We start from the raw sequence: 14,433 nt of genomic DNA on the forward strand, positions 1-14,433 counted from the left end.
ATACCTTCAATGACTAAGTGCTGTTCATCATGAATCTTCAAACCTTCTAAAGTGTGATCTTCATCATCAAGAAGAGTCAGGTAATTCTGCAAAGACATTTAACGTGCACTGTGACTTTCCTTCGCACAGTACATAGTAGCACTGACATTATTTGCTGAACTCACTGACTTTACTTTAAAGTTTAAAAGGTAAACAAAAATTATGAAGAATAAAAAAAAAACCTCTGCCACATTATTTGACCTGAATTTTTAAAAGAGAAGCTGATTAGTACATAACCTGTGCCCTTCTGAGACAACCTGTAGATTGTTTTTATTAGTGGGCTGTGTAGTAATAGGGAAGACTATTAAAAGTCTTTACGATCTTATCGATCATCTAGATAAACCCTTTAAAGGCATGCATGTTGCAAAGCAACTCTCCGATGATACAATGCAGCACTGTGACCCAACTAGACATGAATCCATGGAATATGTCTTTGCTCAAACACATGACGTTTAGCCGCATTTAATCAAAGCAAACCTCAGCGATAGAAGAAAATGTCTCGATCAAGAAGTCCTTTTTATGGGCACTGGAGCAATGTCAAAAACATAGCTGTCAGTGAAGTGTACCTCAAGGTCTTTTCACTGTGCATGTTGGCTGAGAATCCCCCAAGTTTAACTATTTTTCCACTCCTAGGTGACTAAAACAAAGATCCTGAACTCTGCAGGTGGCTCTCCACAGCTGAGTGCAGAAAGCTGGCCACTAACTCATTGTCATACCTCGCTGTTGTACAGCCAGAGCCGCATGTCCTCCTCCTTGATGCGCAGCCTCTGGGACAGGTACTCGTGGATGTCCTTGATGGTGGCCATCCTGCTGAAGCAGCCAGTGTATGCCAGGACACGCTTCAGGGGGGCGTTCGGCGAGGGAACGTTACCTGCGCGCGGCACAGCAGCGGGACTTTGAGATATATTCCGAAAGCTTGCTGTTCTTAGTGTTTCTCTTTATTGTTTTTTCCAAGCATGTGTAAAAAAGACATCCCATAAGCATCACTATCTACTATAAAGTACAAACGAGGGGAAATTACAAAAAACAAATCACAAACAGGGCTTGATTAATCAATGTTTAAAGGATGTTACTTGTGTGGTAGGGTCAGTGGTGGGGCTAGTGGCCACGGTCAGCAGTGGAGCTAGGGGCCACGGGTCAGCAGAGGAGCTAGGGGCCACGGGTCAGCAGAGGAGCTAGGGGCCACGGGTCAGCAGTGGAGCTAGGGGCCACGGTCAGCAGTGGAGCTAGGGGCCAGGGGTCAGCAGTGGAGCTAGGGGCCAGGGGTCAGCAGTGGAGCTAGGGGCCACGGTCAGCAGAGGAGCTAGTGTTAACAGTGGGGCTAGGGGCCAGGGGAGCTATTGGTTAAGTGTCAGGATTTAAAGGTAGGGTTAGGTCTGGAACTATGGTGAGGACTGCAAGTTAAAGTGAAATCTACAGCGAGGGGTACAGCAGAAACAGCGCCAACCTTGGATTTATGTAATTTATTTTCTTCATTTGTAAGTTTATACTAAAAGATATTCTACTTCATATGGAAAACAATCCCGGAAGTGATCATTTCAGAAGTGTCAGGAGTCTGGGAAAGTATATTAGAACTCCTGTACAAAACTTTCATGAGCTATCTTCTTCTTGTTTTTTAAACCCAGAAAAATCTACTTGGCAAATAACAAATTACTTTCGTAACGCATACCTGTCTGATTTATCCTCTGTACATCTACATAAATCAGAAATATGCCTGAAGCATCTATTGAAATTAAGGTAAGCCTTACAGAGTGCTAGGAAAGATCCCCAGTGATTAAGGGCAAAGGACCTAGTTCTGTCATTCGGATTTCAAAAGCAAAAACATAAATTTCTAAACACAAAGAAACACAGATTAGAAAGCAAACATAATTAAGGAACAACATGTAGTACAGAATCTGAAGTATCAAGCTTCAATTTTGTAAAATGATAAACACAAAAAGAAACATTTTGCAACAATCTTCGGCAATCAACAATGAGGATTAGTTGTAAGGTAGCAGCAAGAAAGAGCACGAGCCAATCAAAAATGATTCGTCAATACATTAGTGCATAAAAAAATCATATTTTACTCAAATAAAACAAAGTAAGTGATTAGATTGCACAGCTCAAAAAAGAACAAGGTTAATCATCTGAAAAATATAGAAGTCAAAACCCAGTTTGTATGATTGATTTGCTGGTTTTGCATATTTAAAATCCAAAATTAAAAATTCTATATGCCCATCTCCGCCTGAATAAACGCTGAAAGGACAGTGATAGCTTCTTTGTGATTGTTCACGATGAAATTATAGTGGGTAGTATAACACTCCCTTCAAAGCCCAAACAAATCTGCAGTGCAAGATTAATATGTACTGCTGCTGATATCTGTTTGAAACCCTGAAATAATGATTGATATGCACCCTACTCATTATATACTAATGGTGCAATTATTTTTTTTTTACTGGAGAGATCACGATGAGGAGAATATCACCGTTTCTGCCTGTTGTAAATGAATGATTTTGTCATTTAATGAAATGCAGCTATCCAATTTTCAGACAGGGCTGAACGGCAGGAAAACGATTTAGCCTCAGAATTTTTTCACTACTCCACTGTATGGGTCTTCACTCACAAATTAGAGAAGTGGCAAACTGGTATTGCATCTAAGATACTAATGAACTGCAAAAGTTGCAAAGATATTTGAAACACAAATCAGGAAGTCATCAGCATCACAGTGCTTTATATAACGATTCTTGTGTTTATTTTGGGGTGTTTGCATTGTGCAAGCTTTGTGGCTTGCCAGATCGCAGGAGCTGTCTCCTTCTTGCTGCAGTCTTACATTACCTCTGGGCACATGCTGTGGAAACATTCTCAGGCTGGTCATACCCATATTGACCCAAATGTTTGACTGTGGCGTCCGGGCTGCAGGCTGCTGCCGCAGAAAGAGGAGGTAGCGAGGAAAAAGCTCCAGCTCTGCCTGGCCAGTCTTCACCTGTTTGATGACCTGGCGACGGTTTGAGAGGAGGAAAATACAGACCGTCAGAGCCCAACGAGTGCTGTTTAACCGAAAGCTATTCGAGAAACAGCTCCTGCTTAGGGAATGACTAGGGTGCACTAAGTGCTTCATGCTTAGATCCAAATCTAATCCAGGTAACAGCATTTAGTAGGTGCTTTAGCAGCAGGGACAGAACATGCATTCAATATGTACCCAGATTAGTACTTAAGAAGAGAAGTATCACCTTGACTAGGACAGTCCTGCACTCAGGCCTATAACAGTCTTATTTACTGGTGCCATGATACCTACCGGCCTTGGTAAGCTAAGGTTGGCTCCATACCAGTGATAGAGTGCTCGCCACACTGGTTCAGGCACCGTTTTAAAGTCCCTGTCTTGAACGAGATACGGAGAGCGTTTCAGTCGCCCCCCTTCCATCGTGAGCGTAGGAGCCTGGAGGAAAGCAAAGCAGATCGAAATGAGCACTTTTGTAAACAAGATTTTTATTCTAATTAAAAATAATGAAGATTCACCTGAGAAATCTCCCAGCCCTGCCTTGGTTTCCTTCTAAGACCCAATGAGATCAGGCTATGAGGTGGTAAAGCTGCTGTTAAGAGATCGGAACCTACCTTTAATGGCTCCTGTGTGACCAGAGGCTGGTTATCGATGGCTCCTGGTTTCTGTACTGTGAACTGGGATAACATGTTTCCATTTGCTCCCAGGAAGCACTGGTTATTGTTGTCTGAAGCATTGTGCTGTCGAGCAAAGCATACATCCGTCCCTGCAGCACTTGAAGGAATGACACCTACAAAAAGAGAGAAGATGACAGCACAGAAACTGTTTGGGCATCATCAACGAAACTGTTTGGACATCATCAACATATACTTGTGATACTTCTCAAGCCTTGATCGTACATTTTTATTATTCTGAGTTTACAAAAGTGCTTTGCTTTATGTTGGACAGTATTCAAACATTGAATGGAAAGAGGTTTGGTTTTATCCAAGCAGGGGTGTGGGGAGTTAACAACTCCCCTGTGATCAGCTTCAGACAGAGCTCTTTCACACATGATTTCCAAAACACCTCATGCAGAGCTTCAGCATTAGCAAAAGACCCTTAAAACAGCAAGGCTGAAGTCATAGGGAATACCTCTAAAACATATTAAGATCTCACAGCAAGCTGACAAATTAATGAAAGAGAGCGATTAAGACGGCCACTGTCAACAGTAGGATCCGGTGTACTTCTTATCCATCTCTAATTGTCCCTCACTTTTTTTTCCTTTGCCAAAGTGCTTAAAATACCAAATGAAAACAAATAAACATTTCCAAACATAAATAGTTTAATTAAAAACAAAATTTCAGAGTACTGCCAGACAACACAATCCCTGCATGAATCACCAGATAACTACAATGGTGATTGCAATCTTCTTGATTTTGGGCAATATAATAGCTTTTACTGATAAAGGGCCTTTCCAAACTCAAGGACACTATCCATAGCGATAAAAAAGACAAAAAGTACTATAAAAAGTAAAAGAAAATAAATAATCAAGAGCAAACATGTTTATACATCTTGAACGGTGGGTAATCAGTGATAGTGATAGAGCTTGGGTGGGCAGGGGGTCTCTCCTTGCCTCTCCTCAGGCTGGTAATGAGGGGGACTCAAAGCTGACGCCTCTCCTCGGGGGTCTGTGTCGATCAGGTACTCACTGCTGCTGGAGGTCTCGGAAGCCTCTGAGGCGCTCGAAACGTTGTCGCAGAACTTGTCCTCGGAGGAGCTGTGGGAGCTGGCCATTCCTGCCTTGTCCGCGGGCGGCTCCCCGGCGGCGCCAGGCGGGGGGCCCCGTCCCACCCCCGCGAGAGCCGGCTGCTCCACTACTATGGGCTTATTATCCTGAGGAAGGCGGGACAAGGCACAGCAACGTGTTCCTTAATGCAAGAAGAAGCCATTTCCCATTCGTAACCCTCTGAAATGTCCTTTGGTGAAATACCATACTTAAACAAAGTTACTTCTGAGCAAAATAGAGTGTAACACGTTTCCTGTTATGAATCTCTTCTAAGTCACTTCAGCCCTGACCTTTTCTTTTCATTTTACAGTGTTATGTTGTGTCAAGGCCCAAGAGAGTACACCTTTGCCGGAGTGCAGAAACACTCCGGAGTTCGGGGCGCTGTGAAAGAAAGATGAAAGCAAGGTATTTTACAAAAAATGAGCAGAAAAAAAAAACTTATTATACTTAAGATTCCTTCTAAGGCACTACATAGGCTCCAGTACTTGCAGAATTTTGTGGCCTGCACACTCCATGAACACTGTTCTACTTTAGTGCATAATGTCTGCTGTGTATAAACTGTAGTGGGTGCCTAAGGACTTTAAGGTCCCCATTGCTTATATTATAAGGCACTGAATATTCTTGCCGAAGTTACTTTATGAACATACTGTGCAATTACGGACCAAAACCTAATGTGAGGTCTGCTGCCTCAGTTCCTCTCATGGGTGATGGAGCCCGGTCTTGTGCAGTATCAGGAGTATGGAACTCACTGCACAAAGCCATAAGGGAGCCTGCAGCTGTGGATACTGCATGTGCTTCAAGTACTGTATGTACTGTACCGCATGTACGGCCAGCATACTGTGAAACTCGGCTGTCCTCTTCCGAATCTGGATGACTGATATGTCTACAGGTTTTCAAGCTCTTCATTAAAAAAGAGAGCTAGAAGAAGCAGATAATTCTGACAGCAATTTACCCAGCAAACAGACAAACAGACAGATTAGATTAAGACGTTTAGATTAAGAGCTGAGATGGGATGAAAACCCACAGACACACCAGACCCCAAGACCAGGACTGGACACCCCTGGTGTTACTCTTTTTAGTACTTACTAGGTGTTTCACATGTATTATTTTGTGCATAGCTTGGGTGCCTTCATGATTACTTTCATTATTGAGACCCAAATGTCACATCACTGTTCTAAGACTAGGGTGCCCTGAAAGAGGGAAGAGTTCAACAGAATGCCTTGCTGGAATGCAAAGCGCAGTGTCCTTTATTACCAACTTTGAGCTTCCAGAATTAGCATAATGGTCTGCTTGTACCGAAGACACAATACTGCGATGATTGAGGAAAGAAAAACTCCCCTGCTGCTCTGACGAATGATGAAATCAGTAAATGACTCAAGTGTGTGAACCAGCCATGCCTGTACATTTCAGGTCATAGTATGCGTCTGGAACTGCAATGGGTTGCAACTAAGGCTGTTCAGAAAGGGAGGTTCAACCCTACAGGTGTTGCAGGTTTGAGCCCAGGCAATGTCATAAGGTAGGATTCCCCAAGGGGCCATGAATAGGGTGCAGAGTTCTGCTGGGGATGGGCTGGCGGGACTAACAGCAACCTATGTGACCTGGCAGTCACCTGTGAGCTTGCGGCGTTGTCAGCGAGAGCTGCACACGGCGTTAACCTTCTCGCTGTAGCATGTATCCGTTCACCACACCCTGTAGGGGTACAGCGTGTGGAGAACAGCTAACACAACCTGGATTGCTGGGATCATTCAGGATCCCTACCATCCAGGCCACAAACTTCTCCCCCCTGCGCCCTGCCAAGTGGCAACTGACCAGTAGACTTATGAACCACTTCTAGTCTACCCTACTATCATACGCATCCTTAACAGCTAACTTCAATGCATGTCTGCATTATGCACTTCTTGCAAGGTCTACCATGTTTTTTTTCCCCACTACTCCATATTTATTTATTATGTCTGTAATGCACTGCCTACATTGTGTGGTGTTGTCTGTCGCACTATGCTGTCTCTCAGGTGTGCTGAGCTCACGGCCTCCCGGCAAGTTCCAAAACGTGCAATGACATCAGATGGAAACGTCATTTCCATTTACGGATGAAAAAAGGAGTAACAGAAAAGGGAAGTTCCCTCCTGTTGTTAAGGAAGAGCTCCTACTCACATATCTGACGTACTCCTTCCACTGCTGCCACCACTGCATAGAGATGAGGAACCAGTTGTGGGCCGGGTGGAGCCCATGCCGGCTCTCGCGCTCCAGCCAGCCCCTGCAGGACACAGAGACCCGGGATGAGGCGGTGACCTAGGCCAGGCTTTCAGCTCCCACTATTAACAGGTCTTGTGCAAGTAATGACATTACTCCCGTCCTGGAGTCCTTGCACTGGCTTCCTATCAGATTTAGTGTCAACTTCCAAATCCACGTGTTCACCTATAAGGCTCTAAGGTTTGGCATGTCAGTCCCCATCTGGCTTACTATCGCCCTACTCCCCACCTTGCAACCTTCATTCTTCTCCATACTATGGGTGACAGGGCCTTCTCCTGCTGCGCCCCAGAGCTCTGGAACTCTGTTCCCAAGGATATCAGAGAGTCCCCCTCCTTGAGCGCTTTCGAATCAAATCAAAACCTTCTTCTTTAGAAGGGCTTTTATTTAACTGGTTCTGTATCTGCCCCTTTGCCTTCCTACCGTAGTCCAAACCATTACTGTAACTGTGTAATCCTGCCGTCTCCTCTCATTGTATACTTTTTTTTCCTTTTTGTAAAGTGCTTTGAGAAGTGTCTGTAAAGGCTCTATAGAAAATAAAGTTTATTCTTCTTATTATTAGTAGTAGTAATGGGACTGGAGGAAGGAGTGGTGCTGAGCCCAACAAACTCTGCAACTGCAGCAGTGAATACAGGTCTCATTATGCCCCTCCCCCACCCCACCCCCTCTACACCTCAAGCAGTGAAGAAATCTGCGCTGCAGAAAGTAGGTCAGGGCTGCTAGAAAGCGTTACCTAATAATCTGTCCTTCCTCCTCTGGGGTGGCAGGTCTCAGGCCAAGGACAATGTGGCACACCTGCGAACAGCGAAACAAACCAGCGAGAATCACAGCAAATACCTGCAGCCTGGCCGGGGTGGACTGAACAGGACCGGGGTGAACCGGGGGATTTTACCTGAAAGAGCAGGTTGAGAAACTCGTTGGCAAGCGCACTCTTCACACTCCAAATCTGATAATCCTCCAGGGTCAGATGTCCCAACTGGAAAAACACACATGAGGCCAGAGTTCACCAGCTAGAAACTACAGTATTCCTCCACTGGGTCTCTGTCTGAGTCTCTCTGAGAGAGGGCCTGACAGAATTAGCACATTGTAACTTTCAATACAGGATTCAAGCTATTTTTTTTTTTCTAAATTTATGCACCACAGCCCGGGGGGGTTTTGAAGAGGAGAACAAACCAGTTCCAAAAGAACACAAGGCTCAGCAGATTTCTGTGGCACCATACTGTTCCTAATTTTCCCTTTTCCAGAACATTTTAAGCCTGCATCAAAGGAAACTACCATGAAAAAAACACAATAATTATCACGAGTGTAAAAATGAACAGAATACAAATATTTCTCTGCTTACATGTTTCATCAGGCACAATTTGGCATTAACTTTCTTAAGAAAAAGAATGGGCAAATTAACAGGGTTATCTTAATGAGATGGAATCAAATAACGTTTCACCTTAATGAATTAAAAGTTGATTTAAATAAAGGAAAACAAACATCTTCTGGAAATGTGTTCTTTACCCCACCCATGATGCTGTAACTCTTACTTTGGTAGTATCATGTAACTTCAGAATGTCGTCAACAATGTCAGACACGTCAGAGTTCAATTCCTAAGGAGATAACAGGTTATTTAAATAATGTTAATCTGAATCGAATGAATCAATATTTAGAGCATGCACACTGCATAGTTAACAGTTAAAGTCCTCTGAAATATGAAAAGCCTGCTCTTTTTTAATGGGTGTTTAAAAAAAAAAAGTTATTGTTCACAAAGACACCTGCTATTAAGAGGATTGTGTGTTGTTGTACTCTGACATCAGACAAGTGGTAAGCTTAGCTTCCTGTGGTTTTTACTTGGTAAAATCATTCAGCTCTTCCAGTATGGGGGGTGTGACGCAGCACACTGATTTGCAGTGCAAGGTCACGGGTACGAGGGCAGCAGGCTTACCGGAACGGTGTCGGTGCGGTTGTCCTTCCACACCTCCAGCAGGGCGACAACCATTTCCTCAATCTCGCTGCGGGACAACGCGCCGTCGCGGTCCACATCGAACACTTTGAAACAAACTGCGTTGAAGGAAAAAAAAAAAGATGATCATTAAAATGAGTGTCAGTAAGAGCCTGTCAAGATCAAATGCCTGATATACAAGAGGCGTCCTTAAATACAAGACAATCCCATTCATTTCACTGCAGCTCTATAGTAAATCGTCCTAATTGAGTTAATTAACCATGAAATAATCAATTAAAGAGCTGAATGTACCAAACCCTTGAAGCAGAACTGACAAGAAGTTCAGGTATTTGTGCAAAAGGGATACATAATGTTAACTCAGAATGCAAATGACATATATCAGAGTTTTAACTCAGTGCACTATTAAACTTTGCAGTATTTATGTCATCTGTTTAGAATTGTTGGCAATTACAACTTGGGCTCAAAGGAAAGATTGAGTCAACCCTGGGGATTTAAAATCTACTGGAATGCCCACAAGCTGATGGAAATGCATAACTTTCTTCATAGGGAACTGTAACAAACCCATTACTGTACTTACACTTCTGCCTCTCAGCCAGAGGCCCCCTGCAACATGCTGAAAGCCCACAGGAGATCTCCTTGAAGTCAATGTGATTGTCACGGTTTTCATCAAAGGCATGAAACAATCCTGAAAAGGGAGAGCAAAAACGTCAGCCTTCACTCACCTCGCTCTGCAGTATAGCTTCAAAACAGGTAAGTAGTGAAAAGGTCTTTGGATAGACTTTCATATCAAACCATTTCTCTTAACTAAGCCTACTGGAAAAAAAACTTAAAATGATGATATCGAGTCAAGAAGCAGTATCTACAGGATTTTCTCAAACCTGTATGGAAGTATTCAATTTAACGAGTTTAATTAGGTAATTAGCTCTACTGTAATTGCTGAGAGCATGACGGAAAAAGAAGCCTGAAGGCACCACAGCCATCCTAGTCTGCGCTGCACCATCTTTGCATAAGTTCACAGTTAAAGAATACATCTTTGATGTCTTTGATTTTGCACCTTATTAAATTTCCAGAGGCTGCTCCCAGAAAGGTGGCTGAATCTTTGGTGAGGCTTAAGGTGTTAGCAGAATTGTGTTTTGATTGCACAACATACTGAGCTAATGTCTCCTTGTGGATGATTCTAATCATGGTTTTCAGCATCTTCCTTATCTGTAATCATTATGATAACTATGATGTCATGAAAACACTAGCACATGCGCCAGAATCTCAAAATCCACAGCGGAATATATATTTTCGTGGAGATCCATTAAACTGAAGCATGCTTTGAACATTACTGAGTAAGCACGGAAACCTTCAGGAAGTGACTCTGATGCTGGAAAAGCAGTGTGTGTTGCAGGTCCTGGATACCAGCTGGGGCAAAAAAGGATTGAGCAATCAAATGGTGTTTGTTGTGGATACTGCACATTTCCAGGAACAGCCAACACAAGGCGTTCCGTACAAAAGAAAAAGTTTCTTTGCTTTCGCTTTTCACTTGAGCACAGGGTTCTGTTCCGCACTCCTGCAGATTGTGGTGCAACTGTATCATTTGTAATTTTTTAACACCGTTAAAACAAAGGATACTTCTCCAGCTGTAGCACTGCTGCTCAAGAATCCCACAAATACAGCTAAACCATACAAAAGAATCAGGACAGAGAACTCAGAAGAAATTCAGCAGAGAGCAATTGTTTCTTTCCAAAAAAATTATCAAACATTCTCTATGGCTTTGACACACGATTGCTTCCAGCAGAGACTTGGAAGTCAAAATTAAAGAGTGGCTACCAAGGACTTTGTGATCCTCAGAATGAAAACTGTTATATCAATGCAAGCAATTACAATTATTATTAAAAGGAAGATTGCTAAGATTGCTACCAGTGACGACCAGAGTGATTAGTGCATACAGAAATGTAAACAAGGTTAAAGGTCTTGAAACACCTGTGGAATTTAGTTTATTATTAACATCCATTTTGCTGACCAAAATCCATCTCACTCAGCATACGCACCTGTATGTGATATCATAATTACTGCAATGCACAGTTACAATGTCCATTACAGCAAATGCATTAAAAGCTTAGTTCAGAGCTTTGATCTCATATAAAAATGCTTTCAGTCGACAGGAAGAGAATATTTCTTTAAAAGATCTGCAATGCTAATTGTCTTGCAATAAAAAATAATATGCTACAAATTATATTTTAATTTGCCTAGATATTTAAAAGAATAATCTAAAGGCATTAACTGTTTACATTGGAAGAGGGTGATGATTTGATAAATGTGTAATACAGAGGTTATCAACGTCGATTAACAAAATGTTCACATCCGACAAGAAACTTTGCTTCCTTTGTTAACAAGATGCAATTAGTCATTAGCAGAGGTAATGCACTTGGAGGCTAATGACATGTTGGTTAATATTCTGATGCTATATTCCAATTTAGAAACACCAAAACTCAATTTTTAACCACAAATCCAAATGATTATCATTTTATTTTGGTATATGGAGGTATAATTCCTTGGCTGCAAGACATCAAGACTTGTTAGATGATGTACTGTATACAGTGTCTTAAAATCCTGAGGCCACAGTGCGACCGCAGTCAGATTTGTCAGGAGGTGCATGCACACCCTTTGCTGGGGAAGGATTTTCTCTTCCAGCTTGAAATGGGTGGAAAATGACTCTTTTAAGCGTCCTGGAGCAGCACGGCCCATCCTGCTTTACCTTCGCTGAGAGAGGTGTGGATAGGGGGCGAGACCAGGGGGAGGAACGTCTCCAGGTCGAAGCGGCCTGTCCGAGACTGAGCCTTCAGCAGCCAGTAGCGCTTCTCCAGGTCAATGATGTCGGACTCTTCCACTGCAAAGACAACGTGAATGAAGGTCAAACTTGAGGAAATGTATCCATGTCACTTAACTGAGGTTTACACAATAATTACGTGGCTGCTTTAGTCTATAACTATATGATGCATTTATCAACACTGCAAAAAAACAGTGAGAGAGCAGAACTGAGAGCGAACAGCCTATAGTTATTGAAGAGAATTATACGACTTCAGGGTTAAACCTTCCTTATTCATCTCTCACCAATATAATTTCAAACCCTGAAGCATAAAGACATAATACTGGATTAACACCTGCTTTTTTGGAAACGGAAGAAAGGCCGAAAACACAAAAAAGGGTTGTTCTGCAACATTTTGTTTTGCACTGAAGCAGTTTGCCTTCACTGTGTTTACCACAGATGAGATGCTTTATGTGGGAGTTGGAAGAACCAGTTAGAAGCAAGGTCAGGTTCTATAAACGCTTAACAGCTCTCCTTAAACACAGGAGAGCTGTTTTTTTTTTTGTCCTGCACTTCAGAGACAGCCTACACGTGAAACTGGAGATATCTGGAGGAAATGTAAAAATAAACCTTTAGGAAGAGCAGTGTATAGGCACGCCTTGTAATACCACGCCTATCTTCGGTATTTTACTGCCCTGAAGTGCAAGTAAGCACAATAGAAACTGAATCTGTAATTTAGTGAAAGTGCCTGCCTCCTCCTACTGTATGGTGGCTGAGCAGCAGTGGATAGAGAACACAGCTGCGTGGGGCTCTTCAGTCGATTGCTCTTTCATCAAGTTAATCCACAGCTTATCCTAATAGGATTGCTGGCAGAGCTCTTTTTGACAACTGAACACAAGGCAGGTATTCAATAAGAGATAAAATCGCCCAAAATGGTGCACGGTCCAACGCGCAGGGCTGGAGCGCGGCAGATATTTTTTTTCCTCCATTCTTCGGCCGCTTCGTGCCTTTCTGAAATAACATACCAGTTCAATAAAACCAACAAACCACAAGACGGCACTTGAAAACGAGTTTATCGCATTACAAATCAGGCCTTGAAAGGCTTGAAGCGAAGGGCGTTTGTTGATAACTGCGGCCTCCGTTACAATTAAACCAGTTTGTAAAGTCGGCAAAGCCAGACACGGAGGTCACAAATCACGAGAAACGGCTTAAATACACCATGAAAATGGAAAACAAAACAGAATCAAATTTGACAGAATATTTAAACAAGCATCAGCTAGCATTCACGCTTGTGGACTCTTTTAGGGGATCTCTGTGTCCGAGTTGGGGTTTCTCTTTTAGGCATTAACAGTGTCCATTATGAGCTTGATCTGCACAGATACGTTACAAACCTTGGGTTAAATAACCCACACAAAACAACTACAGCAGAATTATTAATTATACTACTGATCATTTTCTTTATCGAGTGAAGTGGAAAAAATCCAATAAGAGTTATTAAACAAAAACAAGCAGAAGCAAATCTGTAGGAAAATAAATACATGCTCATCTCATTAAGCGTTATTCATGGCCTGTTCACAACACGATGACTATTAATCCATAAAACCCATTACCTCCAGTACAGACCTGCGTTATCAGGCATTAATCTTTCATTCTCCGCACCGAAGATGCCTGACTTCTATTTTCTGACTTCTCTCCAATGTAAAAAAAAAAAATCAATTATATTGCGCCTGCATCAAAGCAGGATTCTGTAATGTTTTTCTAAATGGCAAGCCGATTGTGTAAAGCAAGGCTGCAAATGACACTGTTCTAACTGGTAGAAGTATTATCAGCTCTAAAATCACCATACATAGCATAACTCCACTAATGACTTTTTTTTTTACAAAATCTCCACAAATATACAGGCTTAGAAGGGAGAATGAAGAATCTATTCAATTCAAAAAGAATCTAATTTTTTTATACAGAATGAAAGTGCAATATTAGTCCAACACGCACTTTCTGCCGAGGAAACAAATTTGATGCCGGTATGTTTTAAATGGAACTGATCATTACCAATATAAAGACGCCGTTGGTTGATCACGGCATGCCATCATTTCAATAACACCGTTCTTCGCATCAAGAGCTTCATGTTCATAACGATAAAGCCATTATAAGAAATACAGCCCTTGAGTAAATGACACTAGAATGTTAAAACACTTGGGGAACAGCAGCCAGGAATGATGCTAAAGATTGAAATAATGGAAAACCAAGTGGTTCGTCTATGCACCTCTAGTAAACTAGAAAACCGTTTGACCATAAGCACTCAGAACGCTTCACACAAAGACTAAACCACTGAACCAATCAGTGTAAGCAAGGGGTTCCCAGCCTTGGTCCGAGAGGAACACCATGTCTTTTGTTTTCTACGCCACCTGAGCTCACATGCGTACTGATTTTAAATTTGCTTTAGGCTGTTTAAAGGTTAAATGGTACTGGTAACGGGCATCATCCCTGCACCCATTTCTGAGTTTCAGCACCAGTCTCATTCAGGAGTGCATCCTAAAACGTGACCAGTTCGACCTCTACAGAAATAAAACCACACTAACGGAGGGAGTGGGATACAATTTTATTCCAACCTGTATCAGTTCATCACCAACCTGATCAGCTAGCGAGAGCTGTTGATCAAGAGG

The 14,433-nt window shown here is 42.3% G+C and overlaps 1 protein-coding gene across 5 annotated transcripts in view; it reads right to left on the bottom strand.

Annotated features, from left to right (window-relative positions):
* usp32 (ubiquitin specific peptidase 32) overlaps positions 1–14,433 on the bottom strand; it is a 55,177-nt gene that overhangs the window by 13,883 nt on the left and 26,861 nt on the right. For 3 of the 5 annotated variants that reach the window (XM_088616483.1, XM_088616482.1, XM_088616486.1), the window contains 13 exons: positions 11,720–11,851; positions 9,554–9,661; positions 8,959–9,074; positions 8,561–8,623; positions 7,921–8,004; positions 7,762–7,823; positions 6,933–7,035; positions 4,705–4,888; positions 3,631–3,806; positions 3,314–3,454; positions 2,854–3,013; positions 756–910; positions 5–86 (listed from right to left, as the gene is read on the bottom strand). In XM_088616483.1, coding sequence (XP_088472609.1) covers positions 5–86; positions 756–910; positions 2,854–3,013; positions 3,314–3,454; positions 3,631–3,806; positions 4,705–4,888; positions 6,933–7,035; positions 7,762–7,823; positions 7,921–8,004; positions 8,561–8,623; positions 8,959–9,074; positions 9,554–9,661; positions 11,720–11,851 — 1,566 coding nt within the window. The remainder of the gene's footprint in view (positions 1–4; positions 87–755; positions 911–2,853; positions 3,014–3,313; positions 3,455–3,630; positions 3,807–4,704; positions 4,889–6,932; positions 7,036–7,761; positions 7,824–7,920; positions 8,005–8,560; positions 8,624–8,958; positions 9,075–9,553; positions 9,662–11,719; positions 11,852–14,433) is intronic. The other 2 variants (XM_088616485.1, XM_088616484.1) reach the window with 1 other exon arrangement.

The sequence above is a fragment of the Lepisosteus platostomus genome, chromosome 22 (assembly GCF_059453375.1).
Source record: "Lepisosteus platostomus isolate fLepPlt1 chromosome 22, fLepPlt1.hap1, whole genome shotgun sequence".
Taxonomy (NCBI): domain Eukaryota; kingdom Metazoa; phylum Chordata; class Actinopteri; order Semionotiformes; family Lepisosteidae; genus Lepisosteus; species Lepisosteus platostomus.